The sequence below is a fragment of the Brachionichthys hirsutus genome, chromosome 23, assembly GCF_040956055.1.
Source record: "Brachionichthys hirsutus isolate HB-005 chromosome 23, CSIRO-AGI_Bhir_v1, whole genome shotgun sequence".
NCBI classification, from domain to species: Eukaryota; Metazoa; Chordata; class Actinopteri; order Lophiiformes; family Brachionichthyidae; genus Brachionichthys; species Brachionichthys hirsutus.
The window spans coordinates 3,374,302-3,399,721 of record NC_090919.1 but is presented as its reverse complement, the minus strand read 5'-3'; the positions used below and the strand labels follow the sequence as shown (position 1 = coordinate 3,399,721).

Sequence of the window (25,420 nt, the reverse complement as noted above, 5' to 3'; positions counted from 1 at the left end):
GCGTGGAGTGACAGATGATCGAGGGATTGATACGGAGGGAAAGAAGGGGAAAGGTAACGGTGGAGGAGGTCACGGCCAACGGTGATGGAAAACGGCAGCAAAGGGTCAGAATCGATCAGGAAGAGAAGTAAGTGGCCAAATTCTTCCGACGCGGTGCGATGCCAACGATTCTGTTCGTTGCTCCCGCCTCGCATTTCTGTCGTTCCTTTTTCTTTATCACTTCGTAAAACACACATTTTGTACATAGATGCTACAACGCTCAATGTTTCTGACTAAAGGAGCTCCTTTTGATGCTGGACAAAGTTCCGTGGGTTTTTTTTTTCTTTCATGTTTTTTTTTTGTGAAACTGCTTTGTGAATGGCTTGAGAGGATGAGACAATGTGGTTTGATAATATCCGACTGGAAACCCTGACCTGAGTTGCAATATTTATTGCATAAAATGCTTCAAATGCTTTAAAAACAAATTTACATTCAGTTCGAAAATCTTTTCTTAATGTGGATTTAGCTAATACCAAAGTTCTAAGCTGTATAACCTTCATCAGGCATTGCCGTCTGATAGCCTTGCAAATAATGGCTTCTATCTCTAAGGAGATAAAGGAATGGTTGAAGTATTAAAGATCTCTTTCATGTTCATGCTTTGGGCTCAAAGTGTTTGTCTCTTCACAGATTTCTGACAATTTGATGAGCAATCTCATCAATTTGGGACAGCAGGTGTATGCCCATATATATATATATATATATATATATATATATATATATACAGCAAGGATGTCATTAGCTTAGCTTAGCATGAAGCACAGAAAAAATCAATTTGATAGCTGTAAATTAGAGACATCGCCAGAGGAGTTTTCTATTTTTTTGTTTTACCTTGGCATTTACATTAGCATATTTTATTCTATTGTTATGTGGATGGCACGGCTGACTTTTTTTTCCCGCCAGTAAACACGGATTGCTTTGGAGGAGGCTATAAATCATGTTTTATTATTAATTTTTCATTCATATATTTATTTATTTAGCCATTTAGGAATGAGGTTTTTCGCTGCACATGACACATTCAATCTGCCCACACACACACACACTCATGAATATTCCATTTACGCATAATAATCACACCTGGACAATTAATTCATGCATAGATAATCGCGTAAACAACCGCATGGAAAAACAGATGAATGAATACACTTCAATACACATGGAGAGATCCACTCACACACAAAAAATTAACATGCCCACACAGGATGAGAGTGCTATTATTGTGCTTATAGCACTGTTATAAGCACGCATTCAGTGTGCCTTTTGAACTCTAATATCGCCAACTCGCCGCCCACAAAACAGATTAACACAAGAAGGAAGAAATCACACACTCGTTCATTTTTCATTCTTAAACATATGCCTCCACATTTTTTTATTATTGTTGTGTTACAGTTTGTTACACGCAAGGATGGAACGTACACCCGGACTCTTCCACATTCCCTTGAAGAATTGTATTAGATGCTAAGTCACCAATCCGTCTGAGAGCTAAGCGTAAACAGAGGGAATGGCCTGCACTGTGTTATCGCCGCTGTCTCATTTTAAACGGCTGGATTGTTTGACACCAGCAGTCATTCTCTCTCCCCACACTTGCATTACGAGTGCAAACACCGTGAAACAGTGTGGTCCCAGGAGGAGGAGCAAAAGAAAGAAAGAAAGAAAGAGGAGTCCATTGGCGGATTTCAGTCACTTTTAACCTTTAAGGTCACGCAGGCTGAAGAGGGATGGCGAAATCCGGAAAAAGTGGAAGGGGAAGTAGTCAAAAGAGGAAAGAGAAGAAGGCAGTAAAACAATGGAAGTAGCGGATTGTGACCGGATGGGGGTGGGGGGGGGCAAAAGCATGGAATTGTACAGAAGAATTTATGAGGGGGAACTGCAAGGTTGGGAAAATCAATGCATGTTAATGTGCAATGGCTATAGGGAGGCTTGGAAGTGAGGAAGGTGTGACTGATTAATTGATGAGGTGCGACTCGCGGGAAGGGAATACAAATTCCAGACGGAACAACTTATCCCCAACAAAATGATCTGACTTTCTTCTCATTCACTCCTTCTCCAGATCAACCGGGTCGTCATCGCTGCCCTGAAGGAGAGCAACCTCTTCTCACACCACTGTGGATATATTCCACACCAGCAGTGTTCCGGTCACACCATGGATGTGACCGGAACATTTTCCTGCTCTAAATTAAAGACTCTAGAACTCCACGTTTTACCCAGGAGGCAGATGTGACTGAACACCAGAAGGGGGCGACCCAGGGACTTGTGGCTCAGCGTGTGCACCTTCAACGTCTGTCGCCGCTGACTTATTTGACAACAAATGGGAGACTCAAACGATCAGGAGCAATTTGAGGTTGTTTGCAGCTTGCAAAGATTTACTGGCATTCATTCAACACTTCTTTTGACCTCAAATTGGCAAAGGGTGGCTCTTTAGCATGAGCGGCCCGGCGAGTGCTCACCTCGGCGGGTTCGGTGCCACCGTGTCCTCCCTGGAGACGGGAAGTCGCGTGGCTCGGCCAAGCAACGGCCCCCTGGACCTCAACCAGTCGTGGGGCATCGGGCTCGGGGGCGGCGGCGGAGGTGCAGCGGCCATGAGCGCGGGACTGGACAATTTTACCCAGGAATCTGTTACGAGGGTGGTGATGACAGAGAAAAACTGGCCGGCGCTGCTCATACTGGTCATCATCGCACTGACGATCGGGGGCAACATCTTGGTGATCCTGGCGGTGTCGCTGGAGAAGAAGCTCCAAAACGCCACCAACTTCTTCCTGAGGTCGCTGGCAGTAGCGGACATGCTTGTAGGCATTCTGGTCATGCCGATCTCCCTGATCAATATCCTCTACGGTAAGTTTGAGCAACCCACAGAGCGACATTTGTTGACTTGTAACGCGGAAGACTCGCCCAGATGTTTATTTATTTTATACACATCTAATATTTCAAATTAAATCTCTCTGTCTTGTTGTACTTCACCCTCCTTTTAGCCAAACTTTGAGTCGCGTCTCTTTTGTCAGGAATAACCGGGGGCAGGGGGCGTTTGTGGGCTGCTTCGTTGGCCACGTAATGGTAGTTTAGTTTCCCGGTGGCTTCACTTGTATTAATCGATACTTTACACGCCGAGGAGGGGTGAGAGAAGCTGTCTTTGTCTTTCGGAAAACGCATTCCAATGGAGGCAGTCCGCTTGTGCGTCAGTATTCCACGGCGGACACACGCGGGAAGTCAAACATGCATAAAAGCATACAAAACAAATATATGTTTTTTAAATAAAAATTATTGGACATGGGTCGCAAATGTTTTTTTTTTTTTTTTTTTTTATCATATCAGAAGATAGAGGGCAGGAAGGAGAAGTGATCAAGACAATAAAATGGAATGGAATTGTACAACGGAGGGAAATAAGACTTTATGGACTAAATTATGTTGTCGGGAGATATCACACACACGCACACACACACACACAAACACACACACATCAATCCTCAGCATATAATCTGACCTTCAAGTGCAACTCAATCAAGATGCTCGCCGAACGCTATCTCTCCGTGCAGATACAGGAACACACACACACACACATGCTGACAGTGTGTGTGTGTGTGTTGCATTTATTAATGCATTAAACAGTACCAATTATCATGATCCTAATAATCAGGGCAACACGCATATGCTGCGATCAAACTATTGCTTTAACCAGAGGCATCCTGGGAAATCTGCTGCGTGTGAAGCGCCGGGGACCGCGGCCGGCGCTCTGGCGTGCTCTAATTAAAGTTTAGCCAACCTCTGCATGCTGCATCTTATAAGCCTTCATACTCCAGTGCCCCTGATGACATCCACACAGCCGGGCCCTCCGAGCACATAGAGCGAATTTACGCCAGCGCTTTCTCAGACAAATGCGTGACTAATTTATAAACGGCGCAGTTGTCAGGGAAATGAGGAAGACTGCCTCTTTTCTGTGACGCGTTATCTCTGACTCCACACGGTATAGCGCCGCTTCCATCTTCTCTTCCTTCACCGTTCTCCACCCTCCAGACTACGCCTGGCCTCTTCCCAACGCCCTGTGTCCGATCTGGATCTACCTGGACGTGCTGTTCTCCACGGCCTCCATCATGCACCTGTGCGCCATCTCCCTGGACCGCTACGTCGCCATCCGCAACCCCATAGAGCACAGCCGCTTCAACTCCAGAACCAAAGCCATGATGAAGATCGCCGCCGTCTGGACCATATCTATAGGTCAGGATTGCGGAATACACGCCTTGTCTCTTAGACCATTTGAACTTGAATGAGAGAGTTGAATGAGGTCAAGTTATCGAACGAGACCAACGCTGGATTTATGGGTTGCTCAAATCACAAACCTATTTTATTTTTGTTCTGCAGCTTTCATAATCTTCTCTCAGATTTAACCGTTTTTCCCAGATGAATCTATTTCTTGCAGAATTTCATTTACAGTGCTCGGCAAAAAAGTGCTCCAGAGGGGCGGAGCAGTTTTACATCCCTCCATCTCAATGCTCTTTGTCCTTTCACAGCGGCTCCATTTGAAATCCTCTGCTTCCCTGTTGGCGTTCCCTTGGCCCCCCCCTCGGGACGGATCACGCTCCGTTCTCTCCCGCTGTGATTGAGGTCTGATGAAGGGCTCTCACCGATCAATGATGAAGGATTAGCCACAAAAACATCAGATCCTCTCCGACATTCTCTCCGGTGCAGAGATGCGGTTTGGAATTCCATCCGGACTTGTATGTGTAGCGTGACAAGCTTGCAAAATTAGAATGTATCTTTATCTTTAACAGCTACATTATGAGCAAAAGCGTACAGTCTTTGCCTCGTGCTGCATTCACTGGCATCTGCTCCTTTGGGCTTCGTGACAGAAATCCTTTAAGAGCATCTCCTCCCTTGATGGGAATAAATTAATAAATTATCTCTGAGTGTGGATTTGGGGTGGACGAGTACCTTCTGAAGATAACTGTTCGAACCTGAGGGACTGAAATGAGTTCGATCAGCGCAGTGTAACGTTTTCCAAATATTCCCAGGTCTAATGGGATGTATCACATCTCCGAAATCGATTGGGTTTTTGTTCTTGGCACATGCCCCACAAGTCATGGTGATCAATCAAGTCGTTTATGCGTAATAGGCAATAATGTTCAACCAAATGGGGAATTAAAATCCTTGGTTTGTCCCTTTATCTGGACACCCCCCCCCCCCCTCCAAAATGTAATGATTTCTTCCTTATCATATTCCCAATCCTTCCACTAACTAGCAGGAAACAACTTCAAATGATCAGACAGACAAACAACCCCCCCCCCCCCAAAAAAAACAAATCTGTTTATGGATCCAATGCTCTGGATAAGACAAAAAGGTCACTTGAAACTAATTTCTAGCAATTCCCAATGAAAATGGTTCATTATCCAGCATTATGCTGTGGAAGCTGTGGATTGACTCAGCAGTGCAGAATGTCCTCCGTGTGCAGCATGAATAGATTATGACGACCCGGACCACTGGATCGTCGGGAAATTAATGCAAACAAATTCCTCTTTTGGGCCGCCGTGTTTGCAGGTCAGAGCAGCGAATCGCATTAAGGCCGCTGCCTCGCCTCGTCTTCTGACCCGACCACCAGCAGTGCGAGAGAAAATGCTGTACATTGGATTTAAATGAACCGTGCCGAGTCCCGAGTGTTGATGGGACACGGTTCAGTGGAAGAGCAAAATGTCTCCGTGTTGCCTGTGAAACACTGATCCTGGGTCAGTGAAAAGCCTTGCGGAATCAGAAGCAGCACATTAGTCAGCGTTATCATCCTGGGTCAGGGAATGGGCTCAGCCTCACAGACTCGCCGCCACCTCGGTCTTCTTTTTGGTAAATGTCCCCTAACGACACCAGAGCAGCCACGGTGGCGCTAACGGCGCGTACTTCCATCCAGTGACGGGTTCCGCCGGGCTAGTTTCTCTCATCACAATAAAAGATTGGGCCTCTGCAGGACCCTAAGCTGTGATCTCCATCTCTTTGCAGGCGTTTCGATGCCTATCCCGGTCATCGGCCTCCACAACGAGGACAAGGTGTTCGTCAACGGCAGCTGCGTCCTCAACGAGGAGCGCTTCATGCTGATTGGCTCCTTCGTGGCCTTTTTCATCCCGTTGGTCATCATGGTGGTGACGTACTGCCTCACCATACAGGTATTCAAGTAGCCGTGTGCCTTTTATAAATGGCTTATATCACAGTTTTACTTTTGTTCTTGTTGCCTACCCCCTCCTCCCTAGGTGCTCCAGAGGCAGGCCACCGTCTTCCTGTACGAGGCAAAGACTTCCTCCCAGCAGCCATTGCACAAACCAGCGATGGCAAATACATTACAGCCTCCATCCAGCACCTTTCACATCCCTCAGATCAACATCCCTTCAGAATCTCAAGGTAAAAACTGTTTATTTTTTATTTTTTTTGCTGGAAACTTGAAAATCCATCTAGATGCCTCAAATTAAGTACTGAGAAGAACAGGTGTAGCCGAGGAGGTGATTGCACCGAGCCAGGCAGGAGGAGGCGGGAGCGGGCTGGATGCATGAGCCAATGAGCCGAGCCCCGGAGACACACAAGCGTCCAACCAGATGCAGGAGAGACATGCGGGAGGGACACGTCGGAGAAGGGGACACATTTAAAATAAGCTCTTGTACATTGAATCAGGGGTAACATCGGCGAGGTGCCTTCGCTTGTCCAAGAGAATTGTCCTGGTTGTCTTCATCCATTTTTACTTTGTCCTCTTGCACTTTGTCTCCCCCCCCCCCCGCAGAGTCAAGGCCTCCTCAGAGCAGACGAAACACCTTGAGCTGTTTGAAAGCAGCAGAGCCCACCTTGATCCTCGGCGCCTCCACGGCGGAAAGCCTCAGCATCATTCCCAGCTCCGAAGTGGCGTCTCAGCTCAGCTCGCCAGCCGCGGGGCCGTCGCGGAGCGATGCCTCTGGTTGCCACGGGCGACGGGGGATGATGCAGGCCATAAAGAATGAGAAGCGAGCCTCCAAGGTGAGGCTTAAGACTGGCGCTGAGTGCTTGTCAGGTGATTTAAGGAGACCTGTAATCTAACAGCTGGGAGACGAACACATAAATGCACTCAATGTATTCAACGTCATTATCTAAACATATGAAATGATCCCAAACTGGCTCTGAGTGTGCTTCAAACAGGTGAGCTCCTTTATATTGACTCATTTTGAGTTGATCTTATTTTCCCCAAGCGTTTTGCACAGAGGAGCAGCTGAACGAGGTTTTACATCTGCCCACGAAACGATCGATGCGACCGATTGATCGCCACCGGTGGGTGTGGTGAGACGTTTACACATCTGCAGTTGTCATAGTTACAGCAGATGGCGAGAATATAATGAATATAGTGTGGTTGCCTTTTCAAATTCCAGCGTTGATTCCAGGACTGGTTCTATTTGTTTTGCGTGTTTTTTATGTTTTCCTGAAGCTGCCATGTTGTGTAAATTTAGACACCGAAACAGATTCCATTTCGGGCCGTCCTAAATCAAATTCAGTCGATCTCCGAGGACTCGTGTGCTGTATTATTTTACTGCTTTGATAGTTTTGCACCACAAGCTGGTTGCCTTGAGCTTGTCAAAATGTGGCTGTGCTATAAATGTGGCTTGCTCTGACATCGTTTCTGCTATACCGACATCGCATGCTCTTATCGGTAGCGAATGCTCTTCCTCACATTTCACACCTTGTGCGCGTCCTTAATTCCTTTCCAAATCTCTTCTCCTTCTCTTGATCCCTCTCAACGATGAGGAGATAAGGAGAAGACACAAGATGTCCTTTGGGTTCGAGTACATTTTTTACACTCGTTGCGTTAATCTTCCGTTCGAAGCTCACGTTCACCACTGACAGAAACCTCCTCTGCCGTTTCGCTCCTCTTGATTCTTCCCTTCTTATTCTTGATGCTTGATGCTCCTTCTGGCTTTCTGTGTCTCTGATCTGTCCCCACCCCGCTTCTGCTCCTTCCACCTCTATTTACTTTGGGTGTCCTCTCATTCCACCTGCAGGTCCTGGGAATTGTCTTCTTTCTCTTCCTTATAATGTGGTGTCCCTTCTTTATCACCAATGTCACCTTCGTCCTGTGCCGGGGCTCCTGCAACGAGTCGCTGCTCAACGACCTCCTCAACGTCTTCGTCTGGGTGGGCTACATCTCCTCTGGCGTTAACCCTCTGGTCTACACCCTCTTCAACAAGACCTACCGGAGAGCCTTCTCGAGCTACATCAGGTGCCAGTACAACATGGCGGCCAATGCGGCCGGGCAGAGTTGCAAAGCCCTCCTGGTCCCCCCGCCGTGTCCGTCGCACGCCGTTACCCCTCTACTGACGGGAAGTCACGGGAAAGCAGGCATGGACCGCAACAGGAACTGTCGCAACGGCGGCAGGGGGGATAACGGGAGGCTGTCGGTGGATCCCGAAGACATGACGGATGACGAGACACAAATTGGAATAGTGTCGCAGAGCCTCACGGAATGCCACAACATCGGCATGCTCTCGGAGACGGAGCCCGAAACCGAGGCGGAGCAGGAGCTGTCGTTCATCAGCTGCAGCCCCGTCTCCAGAGAACACACAAGCAGTGTGTGACTGTGTGTGTGTGTGCGTGCGTGTGTGTGTGTGTGTTTCGCGTCTTCTACGATATGCAGACAATCGGCAGAGCCATGCGTCAAACAAGCTGAAGCCTGCGGCGGGTTTTTTTCATTGGCTCTATAAGTGGCGGACGAACTGGTTCCGGTTGAGGAGCCGCATCCACCGCATCAAAGCGCACTGGTTGCATCAGTGTGTTGGAGAAATCCGATGAAAGCAAAGGCTAACCTGTGGGATGAAAATGGACGGCTTTCCACCGCCGCTCCTGGATGAAAGCCAGCGTTTTAGACGTGTTTGCTTTCTATGTGGCGCCGCTGTTGGTTTTCATACCACGGAATAGAGAGTAAAAGCTTTCGATCGAGGTACCAGCTGGGGATCCTGACGGGGACTAGATGGACATGATGAGAGTCGTTGAAGAACTTATTCTGAGCCTGGCGTGAAGTCGACCGAACCGCCGAGGAGTCCCACCGGCGCAGGAGAGAGAGTCCGGCACCGACCGCTTGGGGTCGGCGAGCTGAAAGTGCGACTTCAAGCCTTCACACAGAGTCCCAAATGCAGTCCCAGGCTCTGGGTCACGTGGATCCCTCTCCACGCCGGGCAAACCAAAAAAGCAAATCTATTTTTGTGCCGCTCAAGCTCGACAACGCAGTCGTAAAAATATATCCGAACGAACCTTTTCAGCATGAATAATCAAACAGTTCAGCCGACAGAAATTGGATTTCCTCGCTGAAGAAAACTTTCTCAAGGCCGCAGTCTAAAGTTTTGTCTGAGAGGAAGGAAGAAGGAATGGTCTCCGGTGGATTCACAGCGCCATCTAGAGGTCGGATGGCGCAGAGAAGCGGCTCCCTCTCTGATTGAACAAGGGGGGGGGGGGGTAAAAACATGTTGCAGGCCTTGGTCCATCGCAGCCATCTGGCTCTTGCTCCCGTTGACCAATCTAAAATGAACTAATAATAATTCCATCTTCTTCAGATTTGCATTGATAACAATCATAGGATAGAAAGTTTTTAATAAGAGTGCACAGCGGTTCCTCATTCTTAAAATAGGCTGTAAACAAACTATATAGCTTTTATCAGCTTTCACCAATTTAGCATTATCCCTGATCCAGGCTTATAAAACGCAATGAAAAATGCATTTTTGCAGGATCTTTCTCAGCTGTAACTCTGTAACATCATTTGATTTCTGATTTAATCTCACTTTATTCCACCTCTTGCTTTAAATCCATTTCACAGTCAACAGATCGTACACGTGTGTCTGCTTCAGAGCCGACTCGGTATTTCTCACGGTTAATGAACGCCTGCTAAATCTACCGACTGGTATTCCGGCCCACACGTCCTGCAGCAGCAGCAGCAGCCCGTTTTAATATACTTATCATGTTATCGGACGACAAATCAGAATCGGCTCCGCTCTTGGCTTATTTTAGATTCCGAGCATCATCTCTTCGTGGCACGTTCGCTGAATGAGAAGTTCTCCATCGTCTCCGTCATAAAAAAAAAAAAAAAAGCGATTCAAGGTTGGTCGTTAGAGGTTAGAGGAATGTATTTTATTTCCACTCTGCAAAAGCCCTTGGCCAAATGATTTCACAGGCCAAGCTTTTGCTGGAGTGGTGCAGGGAACGTCAGGACAGGAATACTCAAGGAATACGCGGAACGAAGAGTTACACGTTTTCCCACCTGATGCCCGCACCCTCTAAAATACACGGGTCTTGCGCTACGATCTGTTCAGCTTCAGTCGCCACAACCCAGAGTGCAACTCTGAGGTCATCCATCTCATAACTCGGACAGAAAGTCGATGCACCAAGAGAGATACCCTCGACTCCATCCAGACAGACTTCAACTCGCCAAAGCTATTTTACCGTTGATTTTTTATCTTTTTTTTTTTTTTTTGCGACATCCCTTTCCTCACACATTTTATCGACAGCTTGACAGACGGCCTGACTCGTCCGCACTGCATCTCCATCAGCTGCTGACAGGGTGGTTGTTGTCTGAATTCACCCAGTGACTTCCCCGTCATAGGTCTAGTTCAGTAGATCGGAATGGTAAAAGGAGCCAAAAATAAATAAATAAGGATTTATGACTCCACCCAATTATGCAAACGAGGGTTTACTTTTGGCTCTGGAAGGACTTCCCGAACTGAAAACTCACGACTCAGATGATGCATTTGGGTGTCATCTCAGTTTGAACATACTTCTTATTTTATTATCTTAAAAGCTTGAAGTCTCAAATGTGAACGATGAGAGAATGCAGGAGCCCAAAAAAAAAGAGAAGCTAATGAAATATGCTCTTGGGGTGCTTTATGGGTATTGTAGTGCTTATGGAGAGTTGCCAATACAATAATATTTCGCCAAAGAAAATGTCACTTTCCTCACTGATCTACACACCATTTAGGTAATACTCCCATCAGCTACAGAAGAAATATGAAATATCTGAATGTACAACCTTTTTTTTCAAAGAGCAAAGGTCAAAGCCTGCAGTGGACCAATCAAATCCAGAGCCCGGGGCCTGCAGCCTCCTCTGCATATAATTAGACTGAAACATAAGAAACTGGGAGCATTCTTCACTCTAATTCTACGCACCTCTGTATAATTTAGCTATTTATATGCTACAGACTTACACAGTGGTCACTGAAGCCACTTTTACCTCTTCAAAGGGAGGTCTACATGAGCTAATGTTGGCCGGCCCGAGCAAAATGGTTCGGCCTACAAATACTTGTGCTTGTGTGACGTGATGCTCAAAAGGTCCTCTCTGCCTCACTCTGGGGTTTGTTTTTTTTTTGTTCTCTCATTAAGTCTCAGAAGCGCACGGAGCAATTAACAAAAACGCACATTGCAAACAGCTTCCAAATTATCGTAGGCATGAGAGAAAGAAGAAAGAAAAAGAAAAACGACAGACAAGAGAGGATTCTTTGAACTGAATGTTTGATCCATCCAGGTGAGGGCAGGCAAAGAGCGACAGCCAGGCCGGCCAACTCGGTATGTCGCAATGTAATAACTATACGTTTTTCCCGTGTACCTGTGTGTGTGTGTGTGTGCGTGTGTGTGCCAGGCCTGGCTTAAATTGCTATCTGAGATTGATGCCGTAACTTTTCTGGGTTTTTGTTTTTGGAGTCTGGTCAGGTTTGTCCCCGCAGATGCCAATCCTGTCCAGATAGATAAAAGCGGTCACATGGAGAACGAATCTGGAAGCATTTCAACTAATAATTCGATCCGGGCCCGGTGTGTGTAGAAATAGTTTGAGGCGTTCATTGGCAAATTTTCATTTTAATAAAATTGGTGAGGCACAGTTACATTTTTTTTTCCCCCACCTTCAGGCAGAAGATGATTAGCCTAGCTTAGCATAAACACTGGAAACAGATGGGAACAGCTAGCATGGTTCAGTTCAAAATGATTTCCTGCGCTAATGTTTCCTGTCGCTATGCCAAGCTAAGCTATAAGCTCGTTGTTTACATGCACAGAATTATTATCGATTGTCGAACAGTCAGATCTAAAGCCATGAAGCATATTTCCCAAAAAATTCTAAATTATTCACCTCAATAATTTCACCTTTCTGCGAAAACTATGCCAAAAACAAAAACAACGTAAATGCAAAATTAAGGACACTTCTTCAAATGAATTGCAGGGGAAGAAAGAAACGGTCTTTGAACCGTGCCTCCTTCTCCAGCGTCTCATTCTGTCACTGGTTGTCTCTGAGAATAGCCAGAGCTGCAGATTGTTCAAGAGTCTGACAAACCAAACTCCCCCGATGCACCCCCCTCCCGAGTCAGCTATCTTTTTTTTTATGTGTTGAACCTCTGTTATGCAGTGGCTGTTTTTTTTATTATTATTTATACAATTCTAATTGTAAAATATTTTTTGTCTACGATACATCTTCTTATGTAATGGGCAATTACCATCATCCAGACAATGTATATTTAATTTTATTTCTGTGTGAAGCTGCTATTTATTTATTAAAATATTAAACATGTGGACTATACTTTTCTTTTTTCTTTTTTGGGGGTTACAGTAAATATGGTTTTCCACCTTGCCGAACATCACCGCAGCAGCGCTCCTGTGATGAGAAACTGCACAGTCTGTTAATTTGCTAAATTTGATAATAGCAGTAATATGTCTGTGCTCATATGAGGCGCATTTAATTACCGATTAAATCAGCACCAAGGACAGCGGACCTTGGGAAGGCGACCCGTGTTAGAAACACGAAGCAACAGCGACTCTCAGTGGTCAAACTGTAGCATAACAGGACATTGATGGTTATAGGAGGGGGGGTCAAGTCGCTGGAAAGCACACTTATTTTATTAAAGGGGTAAAATGCAGCTACAATTGTCCCCCCCATATATTCACGGCGGCATGTAACACCAGTCTGAATGTTCCCGTTTAAGTGAATAAGAACACGTGTCCAAAATCTAAGACGCATTTGTGATGGAATCTGTTTTCTGAAAAGCCTAAACGTTGATTTCTATTATTTTCTTGGATAAGCGGCCTTCTCGTTTTAGTGCAGCGTTTTTACAGGCCTCTGCATCCTCGGCTCAGGCTGGTCACGCTGCTGCTCTGAGGAGTGGGCGGTGTCCTCGGCTGTTGCCGTCTGAAGTCGGAGAGCTTTCGGACGCGCATGCGCCCTTTCGGCAATTTGCTGCATTCCCTGTTTCGTTCCGTGGTGCGTCAAGCGCGCATGAGGTACCACAAAAGATACCGGGAGTTAACGCACAGGTAACATAAATTTATTTTTAACTATCGCTGGTCTATTTTGCAACCGATAATATTATTATTGTGACTAGTAATTTAATTATTTGACTTTTCACTGTGGAAATATTTGTAGAGTTTCTGCTAATGTCAAAGAGTCAGGCTAGTTTTTGAAAAATGAATCCCCCCTTAATGTGAAAAATGCTAGAAAAAGTACCAGCAAGAAATAGAAAAAAAGAATAATTAAACATTCTTAAAATTTAAAGCAGTTCTCTTAATAAGAGGAATATCGAGAAAAAGCATTGATATGTTATGGTTTATACAGTCAGAAAGTATATTTATATTTAGTGCTATTTTTGATACAGGTTGGGCAGATAAACGTCAGGAATTATTGCTCAAGCCAATTTATGAAACGGTCCGTTTAGTTAATAAAAAAGGCAACAAATAATTTTTGTCTGATGTTCAATTTTGGACTTTTATTTTTGAAATGGAAATCGGAAGTGGAGTTTTTTCTTACGACGGGCAGTAACTTGACCGTTCATCGAGTCCGACAGACGCTGCCTTGGAAACGACATAAATCCGGTCCACGCAGCTGGTTTGCAAAACAGGCGCCCATATTTCTTCACTTCAAAGGCTTCTCTCCTCCCTCCGCCTCTCTCCATCCATCCATCCATCCGTCGAGCATTGACGACCTGGAATGAGATGCGAAGCAGAGAAGGACTGAGGGGAGCCATTTAAATCAGAGACGGAGGTGACGGTGAAGACCGCGGCCAGGTAAGCCTGTTTTTTTTTTTTTAATCGGCTTTGAACGTGTCACAGCGATGGTTGCGGACACATGTCTCCTGATGGGGGGGGGGGGAGGGAGGGTGCGTTTGTTTATGTAAAAAAAAAAAAAAAAATGCATCACGGAACACAGTCTGCGTGCTTTTGATTGGAAGGAAGCGCGTTCATGTTGCACGGGATCGCGTGATCGCTGGTCCAGGTGTGTCCTCCGCTCCATTCCGCCGACAACCAAATGTCACCATCAGTTGGTCGTAATGTGTCACGGCCGGGATTTCGGCAGAGAACAAGCCTGCGTGCGCGCTAGAAAGGAGAGGGACGGGGTTTGGAGAGGAGGCGCGCCGGGGATTAGTCTGCGCCAGGGCCAACATGGGAGGCTATTCACGCGGAATTCGGTTTAAACTGCTTATATGATCGCATTTTTATCCCAAATCCGTGCCAGAAATTGCCGTATTTATTATTTATTCTGATGTATTTCAGGTCGTATTTTCATTGGTTTGGGCACTTGCTGGGAGGGGGTGGGCAATTGAGTAAGGGAAGCACTTGTAGCAGATCCAAGCGATCTAGAATTATATTTATTAAAAAAAAAAAAAAAAAAAAAAAGCTTTAGTAATCATTTTAAAATAAATATAAATATATATATAAATATCATCTGGTCATGCTGGATGTGCGGCAGAGCTGCACCGACTATTGGGAGGCCTTCTTGTGGCTCCCTGGTGCTGATGGCTCTCTCCCATTGGCCGTTCTCTCAAGAGGTTGCAGCTCTCCAGTGTTTGTCGTCTTCGGCGCGCTGTTTGGATCGATGTCCAACACGCTCCACACAACCACGGCCTCGCTGCTGACGGTCCCAGAGCCCCGGCATCTCGGTCTCACGGCCAATCAGGGACCACCTTGAATCTTCATTTTGAATGCTTAACTTTTTCCCCTAGAGGTCATCACAGGAAATCAGAGGTGACCCAGCCACCTTTTAAGTCTAGACTCCAGCTTGGGCGTACAGTGATCAGATAATAGTCGCTCTCTGTGTGTGGTTTTATAGACTAATTCGCATCAGAGTATTTTACAGGCCAAGAAGTAATAATAAATGAAATAAATGCAGGTCAGTCGACTTGGAAACATTATCCATGACAATAATCTGTATTACCAGGACTGTTCAAGAGTGGATCTCTGACTCCCCAGGCACAAAACACCTTTTCCAGACCCCCCCCACCCCCCCCAGAGGAGCTCACTTGCAAACCCGCCTCCTCTTGGAACCACGTTTTATCGACTTCTAAACATTCCCAGGTGAAAGGACGTGGGATTTGATCATATTATTAAAACATATCTCGCCTAGATCCGCCCTCGAACACATGTTCAGAGCATCTCATTGTGGCTAATGGCTTGAATGAACTCTGGAGATACAAAGCAGCCCTCTTCAGGGCGCACTCAGACTGAGTGATGTGGCCACTTAGAGAGCTTCTCCGTTCCTATTCATAGGTTGAATAACGAACGCATTCAATAGGACCCGACAGCCATTAGTTTCCTTGTAGTGTATTTTCTGAAAAGATCATAAAAATCGACTCGCAACAGTTTGCCTTTGCGACCGCACTGGTCTGTCGTTGTTGTTGTTGTTTACGGCGTGTTTTTTTACGAGCGAACCAATCGAGTGTGCGACAGTTTCTAATGCTAAACATGGAATGCAAAGTTCAAGTCTTCAGCTCGAGCTGTAAAGACGTGTTTTCTAAAAGAAGTTCATTTCACACGATGTGTTTGAGCAGAGGAAACCAAACTGTTGTTTGTTGTCGAGTCTGTTAAAAGGTATTACATGACGGGGAAACCCGGGTAGAACATCTTTAGAATAATCAATAAACTCACGGGCCGCCCCATGGCAAGACAAACAAACGCACCCACAGCATTCACAACTACCCCCCCCCCCCCTTTGTGAAACTGCTGGCATGGCTCCACCTGCAGCACTGCACACAGTTTTTTTTTTCCCCCGAAACATCAGTCCTGCTTGGACTGTTAAGATAGTATATCTATTTGCTCCATGGGGGAGGAGTCAATTCAGGAAAGAGGAGGGACTATTTTTCATATAATATATATACATATATTATTATTATCCTGAAGTATAATAATATTGCTGTGCCAATGAGTCTGTTTAACAAGTCTTTATTCCTCTGGTTTCTTTGTTACTCTGGGGGTTTTTTGTGTGTGTCTCAGTTTCCCAGTTCAAACTGGGAACACAGAAACTGGGACACATCACATCCCAGCTATGATGTGACCTGTCTCTGCCTTCATCCCAGACCCAGTAGACCCAGTATATCATATATATTTATACTCTGTGTGTGTGTGTGTGTTTGTCCCCACTGTCAGGTCACATGGTTTTGCCGGATGACTTGTTGCAATTGCGCTGATGCCAACACATTTAATTGTGAGAGAAGGGGTCGCATGGGGGGGGGGGGCTCACACACACACACACACACACACACACACACACGCACACACACAGCATGTTATTGCATCCATTCTGTGTGACCTGTTTACAAACCACATTAGCAAGGGCCAGTGAAGTAGAGTCACTATTTTGCCAGACATTAATTCTGTTCACTAACAATACAACTATAATAACGAATAATTATAATACTTAAAATAAACACTAAAAGCATTTTTTTTTGCATGTTTTTTCCTTTTTGATAAAACCAGGTCTTTACCATCATGTTTAATAGTTGGGGGGGGGGGGCAGTATTTTTCTTGAAGTGCCTTCACTAGCTTTTGTACTTTTATTACATGTATTACATGTATAATGACTTATCAATCTTCAGGTAGAACAATCAGTGTGGGAATTGACCCCGTAGCGTGGCAACATCCAAAAAATCACACACTGAAAGAAGTATTGGTCTGCATACGATTTTTGTCATTACTTCCCCCCCCCCATCTAAACTCTCTGCTCCAGTCACTTTATTACTCAGTCAAAAATGAAAATACTTCCAAGGAAACCATGGCAACAGTTCCACAGAGCCCTAAAACAAAAGATGGAAAGAGGAAGCCAAGAGGCAAGTGTGTGCAAAATCTCTCAACTGCTCCTCTCTTCTCGTCTCACTTAGTTTTGCATTTTTAACATGATACATTTTTATCCATCGTTATCTTTTTAAGCAGATTACAACTTCTTCTGTGTGTTTTCGTGCAGGGATAATAACCCTTTAAACAGACTGATTGCCATCATTCCCGTGCTAACCTTCCCGACGCCATGATGAGGCTCTGCCGTGTCGCCGGTGGGAGACCTGATGGCGTTTGTGTTTACGTCGCCGAGCAGACGGCGCAGTAATAGCATTAGCCGATGCTTGCCTGGACGAATAATACGTTTTGATAAGGGTAATATCGTTTAAAGACCAGACGACCTCCTGGGGAGATGTTTGGGTGCTAATCCCAATCCGAGGGGTGTGTTTTGGCACAGCATCTCGTCGCCTCCTCACAAGCAGGTCTGTTCAGGATCAGGAGGATGATCAGCTGTCTTCCTAAAGGAAGTGATGTAATGCAATGTGATGGCAACAGTCACAGAGAGGAAGTTGGATGTAGATTGAGAGAGAATTTGGTGTTTTGTTTTTGATTATGTTCCGATGAGTGCCTTAAGCCGTGGGCCTTCACACGATTTTATTACGATCGCATAATGATAATAAAGTATCTTGAATCTTGAGAGGAGGGAGAAGAACCTTGTGATCTCTGCTTCCTGAATCGTTCCAGTTAGCGGCTTGGTCAGGTTGCAGTCGTACCGTTTGGAACACTGTGATGTTCAGTACGTTTCGGAGGAGCAGCTAGTTAGCATCGGTTTAAGTTATGTATGTATGTATGGAAGGATTGACCTATCGATTAAAAATGAGAGAAAATGGCTGCATGAATAAATCTCAACCGCTTGATGCCACGTCTTTGAAGCGCCAGCTTCAGGACGCAGGCGGGAACCGATACCAGAGCCTCTGCTTCCTGGCAAGAAGATTGGTTCCAGTCTCGTACCTTATCTAGAGCGTCTGCCCCTCTGCAACAACTGGAATAATGAGAAGTGGAACTAACAGCTGCCTTTCTGAAGAATCCCAAAAATGACTTTCTAAAACTGACCAATCACAACCAAAGACACTGACATTTCTTCGTGCCAGGTGGCTGTAGGTGTGTTTCCCTGCTCCAAGCACTCCAGAGATGTCTGAGTCCAGGTTGTCAGACTCCAGTTAATCCTTCTTAGAATTTAAAGTGTCCATCTCCAAGGAAGTCCCACTGTTATGCAGCGGCGCGGATTCCTCAGTGCGTTGGCATGGCAACATTCCCACAGCTCCACGACAGACTTTTTTTTTTAAACTTCACCGCCTTCTTAAATCTCGATCTGAAATGAAACTAGACTTCAATTTGATGGCTCGCTGTTCAATTGGAGGAAGAGTTCACTGATTTATTTTTTTTAGCCGATGACGGTTTTGATGCTTCTGGGTTAAAAAAATGAAGTGTGTGTGTGTGTGTGTGTGTGTGTGTTGAACAAATGAAATCCACATCATTTCATGCATGTAAACCGGCATCACACGCCTCGACCGAGACGCCTGCGTTCCCTCTGAACAGAAACAAACACCAAATGGCGCGCAGATGGGGGATACACACCCCTCCTGATTTATTAATGAAGCCAGGCAGCGATGGAGCGGCGGGGGGGGGGGGGGGTCGATAGTCAGGAGGGCGATATGAGGAAGCAGCTATCGAGTTGATGGATGAGCGGGAGTGTTTATGTATTATTAAATAGCCATAGTGTTTGATTATTTACAACATCTGCACGCACACACACACACACACACACACGGCGACGCTCCTACCGCAAGTCGATGAGGAAACCTGAGGTGGTTTAATTGAATGTCTGACCCTATTAAAGAGAGAAAGAGGAAGAGACAGACGTAAAGAGGACATGCTAGTCCCTTTTAATCGAGTTGGGGTGTGTGCGTGCTTCAGTCTGGTCGGACACGGACATGTCTTCTGGGATTCTGTCAATAAAGATTGGTCGATATTTTGTATCCTTCAAAATATCTTCATGAACTTCCTGAGTTGAACAAGCGCTCGGTTGCCTGTAAGATGCTAAATGTTTTTTTGGGGGGGGGGGTTCGCATTACGTTTTGCCACCTGTTGCTTTTCCTTTAGTCGGGACCTGCTCGAGGTTTCTTCCTGGTAAAGTGCAGTTTTTTTTCCGCCCCTCGCCGCTGTTGCCAGGCGGTCTACTAACGAGGTTCCTTTGAAGATGGCGACGGAGGAGACTTTAACAGCAACCAATCCGTTGAGCGGCAAAAGCACGCGTGTTTATGTGGACCGCCATTGTCTCGGTTCGTTCTGCTCATCCTGAAAACATCCATTGTGCCGTTGATTGCATTGAAGTTGTGGGAGAGAGCCGGAGGATGGCCCGCTTCCAGACCGCTGACCTCCGGCGCTTTCCCCCCCTTCCCACATGTACGCATATGCAAACTCTTTCAGGTGCGCACGGAGAGATGCCACGCGCACACACTTCCTGTCTGAGACGCGCGTACATGCTTATTAGCACCATTTAGAAAACGCTTCACGGCTCGGTTAGCTCCCGCTCCGTCGCGGCTACAGTGGCATTGATCGGTGTGACTTTCGTCAGGAGCCGACCAGGATGCCGTTGGTGAAGAGGAACATCGAGCCCAGGCACTTGTGCCGAGGGGCGTTGCCGGACGGGGTGACCAGCGAGCTGGAGTGTGTGACCAACAGCACCCTGGCAGCCATCATCAAGCAGCTGGGGGGTCTCAGTGAGTATCCGGCCGCCTCCATTCATAAGTACCCAGATCCAGATGTGTCCTCGTCGGCACCCAAAGTGGAGTCTCGACCGCAGCTGACGACTTCAGCATTACGCTCGTGAAAAACCAAGTCCGGATGAAGAACTTTAATCTTTAAGCGTGTTAACTCAGCCATGTGCAGCATGGCGTCCAGCGTGACCGTTTTAATTCACATACTTGCGCTCCCAGGATCAAACAAAAGTGTGAAAGTGAAATTCCACAGGATGCCGTTTTGTAAAAAAAAAAAAACAGCAGATTGCATCATCTCGATTGATTCTTGAGGAAACGCCTCGTCAGCTGGGACGATGTGGAGGCTTTGCTCCACCAACCCCCCCCCCCCCACACGTGTGCGTTTCTCTCCAGGTCGCCACGCGGAGGATATTTTCGGCGAGCTGTTCAACGAAGCCAACAGCTTCTACCTGAGGATGAGCAGCCTGCAGGAGAGGGTGGACCAGCTGGCCGTGAAAGTCACCCAGCTGGACTCCACCGTGGAGGAGGGTAAGCGCGGTTGGTCCTCAATGCACGTTTCCAGTTTACAGAAACGCCTACCGATGGCGCTCGTGTCAGAATTGATCACCTCCACCGTCAAGCTTTAAGGTCACCGTAGTAACCGATGGTGAAATGCAGTTTCACTGGGGCTGTTACGTCTTATGGAAGTCTCCAAACGCGATGAGAAGATGATGATGATGAAAGCGTCGGATCCTACTGGTTTGTGACTCTGGCCATTTTAAACTGGTGTGACTTGGGAACTGGGCGAGCGTGTCATCAGCACCCCCCCCCCCCCCCCCCCCCACTCCACACTCCTTCTGTCTTGTATTGCAGAGTCATTCTGCAGCACAGCCGCCTCAGACGGAGTCCGATAAAGCAGACAGTGATGAAAAGGGGAAAAAAACTCAGCAGTCCTTACTCATTCCTACCCCCCCCCCCCCCACACTCTCATCTCCTCATTCCCTCCCCCCTGCCTGCTCCTCCCTCACACCAGCCAAGTTGTCTGTCTTTCATTTCCGACCACACATTCGCTCGTCTGCCACTCTTCTCTTCTGTGACATTTCACATTGTCTCCTGTTTTATAATTCCTCCTCCCTCTTCCGTCCTTCATTCCTGTCTTCACTTTCTTTCTTTTTTCTTTTTTCCTGCTTTTACAATCTCTGAACCAGCATGCGATTGATACTATGGATATTTTACAGCAGAAAAAAAAAGAATGGGACTGAACAGATAAGGAATGGGGAAAGGAAGCCTCGTCTGTAAACACGGATCTGATTGGTTGCTTAAAATGTAAGCAACCAATCAAAACCAAAAAAAATCCCCTTCATCTCCTTGAACCTCACCTGAAAATGTTCTCCCTGGGGGAGGCCGGCCTCCTGCTGCACCTCAATTCCACACAGTAACATGATTAATAAACACGAGTGCATGTTCAGGGCCGTGTTAATGTGGAAGTTGGACGACTGCGAACCGAGCAAGCCTTTTTTTAGACGCCTTTATGCAATAATTAGCAGCGATAATCAAGAGATTTGTGTCAATGTGCAGCGAGGATGACAGCTTAGTGTGTGTGTGTGTGTGTGAGAGAGAGAGCTTTAGGTTTCTTTGAAGATGCCCTTGAATGAAAGTTGCATTAGCTGCTAGTTTTGTGGATTATTCATTTGGCCGCAGGGACAGAAGATTAGGAAGGAAGGATCAAACGAGGAGCAGATGAGAGGGATCCAGCTCTCTCTCTCACACACACACACACACACACACGTATATACAGTCCAGACAGTCGAGTAAATCGTTACTAACATATGTCACGCTGACACAGATGAAGCCTATTGCTGCTGGGCGGACATACACTGCAGCTGTGTGTGTGTGTGTGTGTGTGTGTGTGTGTGTGTGTGTAGCCATCTGCTACATCCTAAACAGCATTGCAAGAGTGTGGCTTTAAATCTCCTCTGGGTTTGAGGGATTGACACACATACATGCAGTCTCTCTCTCTCTCTCTCTCTCACGTTGGCTGCTGCAGCGAGTGTGTGTGTTGCATACAAATGCATGAAGTGTATAAGCTCTCTGTATCTTGTGTCTGTCTGTATGCACACAAAATGTGTGCCATTCTGAGACAAACTAGACTAACCTTTAACCTTCTCGAAATGTATTCTGGAGATTAAACCTTTCTTGCTTTAATTAATCCAAATTGCAAATACAGTAATTGATTCGTGACTATTTGTCATTGAAAGATTTTGGGTTGTCTGAGACGGGAATATTGGGAACCTGAGCCGGTCAGGAAACAAAGAAAGGAATCAGTTAGTTTATATATATATATATTTCTACATACATTTTCTCTGCAGACTCTGGAATGTAAATGTTACAGAACGGCGGCCGGCGGACGACATTCCTGCGCATCCAGGATTAAGCAGCTAATCCGACACATGAACTGTTAAAACATCTGTTTCGAGGGATTATGGTTTGTTTCAATGTTTACTGTTTTCCTTGTCTCACAGTGTCCCTGCAGGATATTAACATGAGGAAGGCGTTTAAGAGTAGCACCACCCAGGACCAGCAGGTGGTGTCCAGGACGTCCGTCCCCAACCCTGTGGTGGAGATGTACCACCGCTGCGACAAACCGCCACCGCTCAACATTCTCAGCCCCTACAGGTGACCGAGTTTTTGCCAATACTAAACTTATTTTATATATAGCATGTAGGTATTTATAGCTTTTATCGGGATGTTGTCCTTTTCTTCTGAACTTGAAATCACATTTTCAACCAGCTAATGCTAGTCTTCCAAAGAAATTATGGCGAAAGAGGAGATCTGAAACCTGTTACCATTTCTGTTAGGTATGGGCCTTTTTAAACACTCGAATAGCCGTGTAATTATAGCATGCATGACTACTGTATCCTCATAAAATGTGTTATTTGCTGCACCTGCGTGTAATGCTGTACTCCCACCAGTAGTTGGCAGTAATGCACCTGCAAACAGTTTGAAACTGCCATTAAAAAAAAAAAAAAAGATATACAAGATCAAAGCACGAGCAGAAGCGCCCCAGACGTTAGCGTTTGGGTCTTTCTGCTATCAATTAGATAAGATTATTAACATGCTATTGTAGCATCTTTGCTAATCTTGCTAACGTCGCTGTTCCCCCACGCAGGGATGACAAGAAGGATGCGCTGAAGTTCTACACCGACCCCTCGTACTTCTTCAACCTGTGGAAGGAGAAGATGCTTCAGGCCACCGAGGACAAGCGCAAGGAGAAGCGGCGGCAGAAGGTACGGCTGTGTGTGTGTGTGTGTGTGTGTGTGTGCGTGTGTGTGTGTGTGTGTGTGTGTGTGTGTGTGTGTGTGTGTGTGTGTGTGTGTGTGTGTAGGTGCGTGTGTGCGTGTGTGTGTGTGTCTGGATGGAGTCTAGTCTCTACGGCGACGACTATTTGTGATACAGAACTCATCTTCTGCATTAATTTGTTTGTTTATTTTCACCACCCAAATGTTAATTTTTTTTAATGCATTAATTGGATGCATTCTGGTCATAAACTTCTTACCATTAGCTTCGCTTTGTTGTCTGATTGATTATTGATACAGCAGCAGTCGAGCAGGCCCGTTATGCCAAAGTACTGTTTAGATGTGTATTATTCGGTTAGAAAACCTTCCGGTATACGTTTTGCATCTCCAGAAGCAGCATCGGCAGGGGTCTCGTGGTTAATCCAAGCATTCAATCCAAGAGGCGGGGGGGGGGGGGGGGGGGGCTGTGGATAGGATATGCTAATTTTAGATTATCGTTGTCAGTGTTTACGTTCAGTTTATTGCTGTCAGATTTGGGGAACAGAGGAGGCTCATCTGCAGGAGAGTTTGATGCTTCCCCCCTGCTTCGACTCCTCTCGCCTTCAAAGAAACAGCCCCGCCCTTCACCCTCTTCCTCCTCCTCATCCACTCCATTCTAACGTGCCAGCTTGTTTCTCTCCCATGTTTCCATAGGGCTGTCCGGCCCACCCTGACAGGCCTCACTCCAGACAAGCCCCACCCAGGAGCCCCCTGTCCATCTCTGTAAGATGACTCCCCACCCCCCCCCCCCCCTAACCTCCCACTCTGTTGACTCACACTTTACCCTGACGCACCCCACTAACACACAACACACACATGTTATAGAGTATGAATGAACTCGGGTAAGAAACACGTACGCAGGTATGGCTTTCAGTAACACACGTAATAAATACCACACACTGTTGTTTGTGTCGCGTTGCATTAGCTTCCCACTTCGCCCTCTAGCCGACCTTCTGTGTTTTGGTTTGGTCTCGTGTTATTGTGACAAGTAGTGATCAGTGCGTGGAGCCGGTGATTCTTGTTCTCTTCCTCTGCCCCAGAGAAATTTGGACCCAAATGATTACGTTTTTTCTTTTCCCTCCTTTTTATCTCCGATTCAGGAACAGCAGAAGCAGGTCGAGGACCCGGGAAGAGAGGTGAAGAAGGTCAGTGAGGATTTAGCATGAAAAACACACTCGCTAGCTAACCTCGCAAGTATCTTATACATTGGGGGGGGTTTTCGCAATAAACTAGCCAATTAGAGGAAGTCTAAATTGTTGCACAAATAAGGCTTAATCAGTCATACTCCAAGAAACTGCAGAGCTTTTTGGGACACCCTATGGAGGCGTTGCTCCTGCGATGAATGCTGCCAATTAGCTGAGGTTGAATGAGTGAATTTGCAGGGGCGCTTAAGACGAAGCCAATATAAAAGAGCCAGCTGTGAACGTTGTAAGAGTAGAATTAAAGAGCGGAGACGCAGGCCAGCGTGGAGGTCGCTTACCGGCTCCAATCCATCCGCTATTAAAACGCATTGAAGCGATTTAATAAGTAAAGACGGTGAAACACTCTCGAGTGCCTCTTCGCATTCCTAATGGTACGTTGGCTCTTTGAAGGTCCGCAAGGCTCGTAACCGGCGTCAGGAGTGGAACGTCCTGGCCTACGACAAGGAGTTCAGGCCAGATGCCAGGCTTACCCCCTCCCCTTACCACGGCATGTCCTCAGAAGGCTCCCTGTCCCCTGATAACAGGTGAACACATACACACAAGCTGACTGGAGTGTCCTCTGCCTTAAGATATAAACAGCGTTGGCATACTATAACTACTTCAGAGTGCATGAGTTCTGTTACACCTCCAGTCCGAGTCTATTAGTGCCACATATTTAGAGCATGAAGGATTAAAGCTCTATGCCGCCCTCTGCTGGTCAAGGTAATTGAAAACATGTTGTTTTACAATTCATTGTAGATTCAACAGTATAGATTATGAGAAGAGATGTGATGAATGGAAAAGCAGAGTGAAATTGAAAATATTAACACCACTACCGTTCATGTTTATGTTCATGGCTGCTACATTTAATAATTATTTTTGTTAGATTTATTTCTACATGCATTCTACGTTGTGTGTAATAATAATGCATGACGAACATAAAAAAGACTGGAACTCTAGAAGTATATTATTTTATTGTTTTCATGCTGTCTCGCTGACCTAACCGCTCGCATTTGTCCCAACAGGTCAATGACTTCTGATTCCTACCCAGCCAGCCCCAACCACCCCTCCACCCAGGCCCCCGTCGACCACCACACCAGGGACCACCTCAGCGCTACGG

General features: G+C 46.2%; 2 protein-coding genes across 2 annotated transcripts; both read left to right on the top strand.

Moving 5' to 3' along the window:
- The first annotated feature begins 2,459 nt into the window (after positions 1–2,459).
- htr2cl1 (5-hydroxytryptamine (serotonin) receptor 2C, G protein-coupled-like 1) lies at positions 2,460–8,597 on the top strand. The gene is made up of 6 exons (XM_068755828.1): positions 2,460–2,868; positions 4,045–4,245; positions 6,013–6,176; positions 6,261–6,388; positions 6,756–7,011; positions 8,025–8,597. Exons 1-6 carry the CDS (start codon positions 2,460–2,462, stop codon positions 8,595–8,597), a joined length of 1,731 nt encoding a protein of 576 aa, XP_068611929.1.
- An 11,078-nt stretch (positions 8,598–19,675) lies between these two features.
- zgc:109889 (uncharacterized protein LOC553542 homolog) lies at positions 19,676–24,849 on the top strand. The gene is made up of 6 exons (XM_068755914.1): positions 19,676–19,808; positions 20,199–20,333; positions 22,307–22,460; positions 22,954–23,071; positions 24,220–24,264; positions 24,712–24,849. The coding sequence occupies exons 1-6, from the start codon at positions 19,676–19,678 to the stop codon at positions 24,847–24,849; spliced, it is 723 nt and encodes a 240-aa protein (XP_068612015.1).
- Positions 24,850–25,420: the final 571 nt, after the last annotated feature.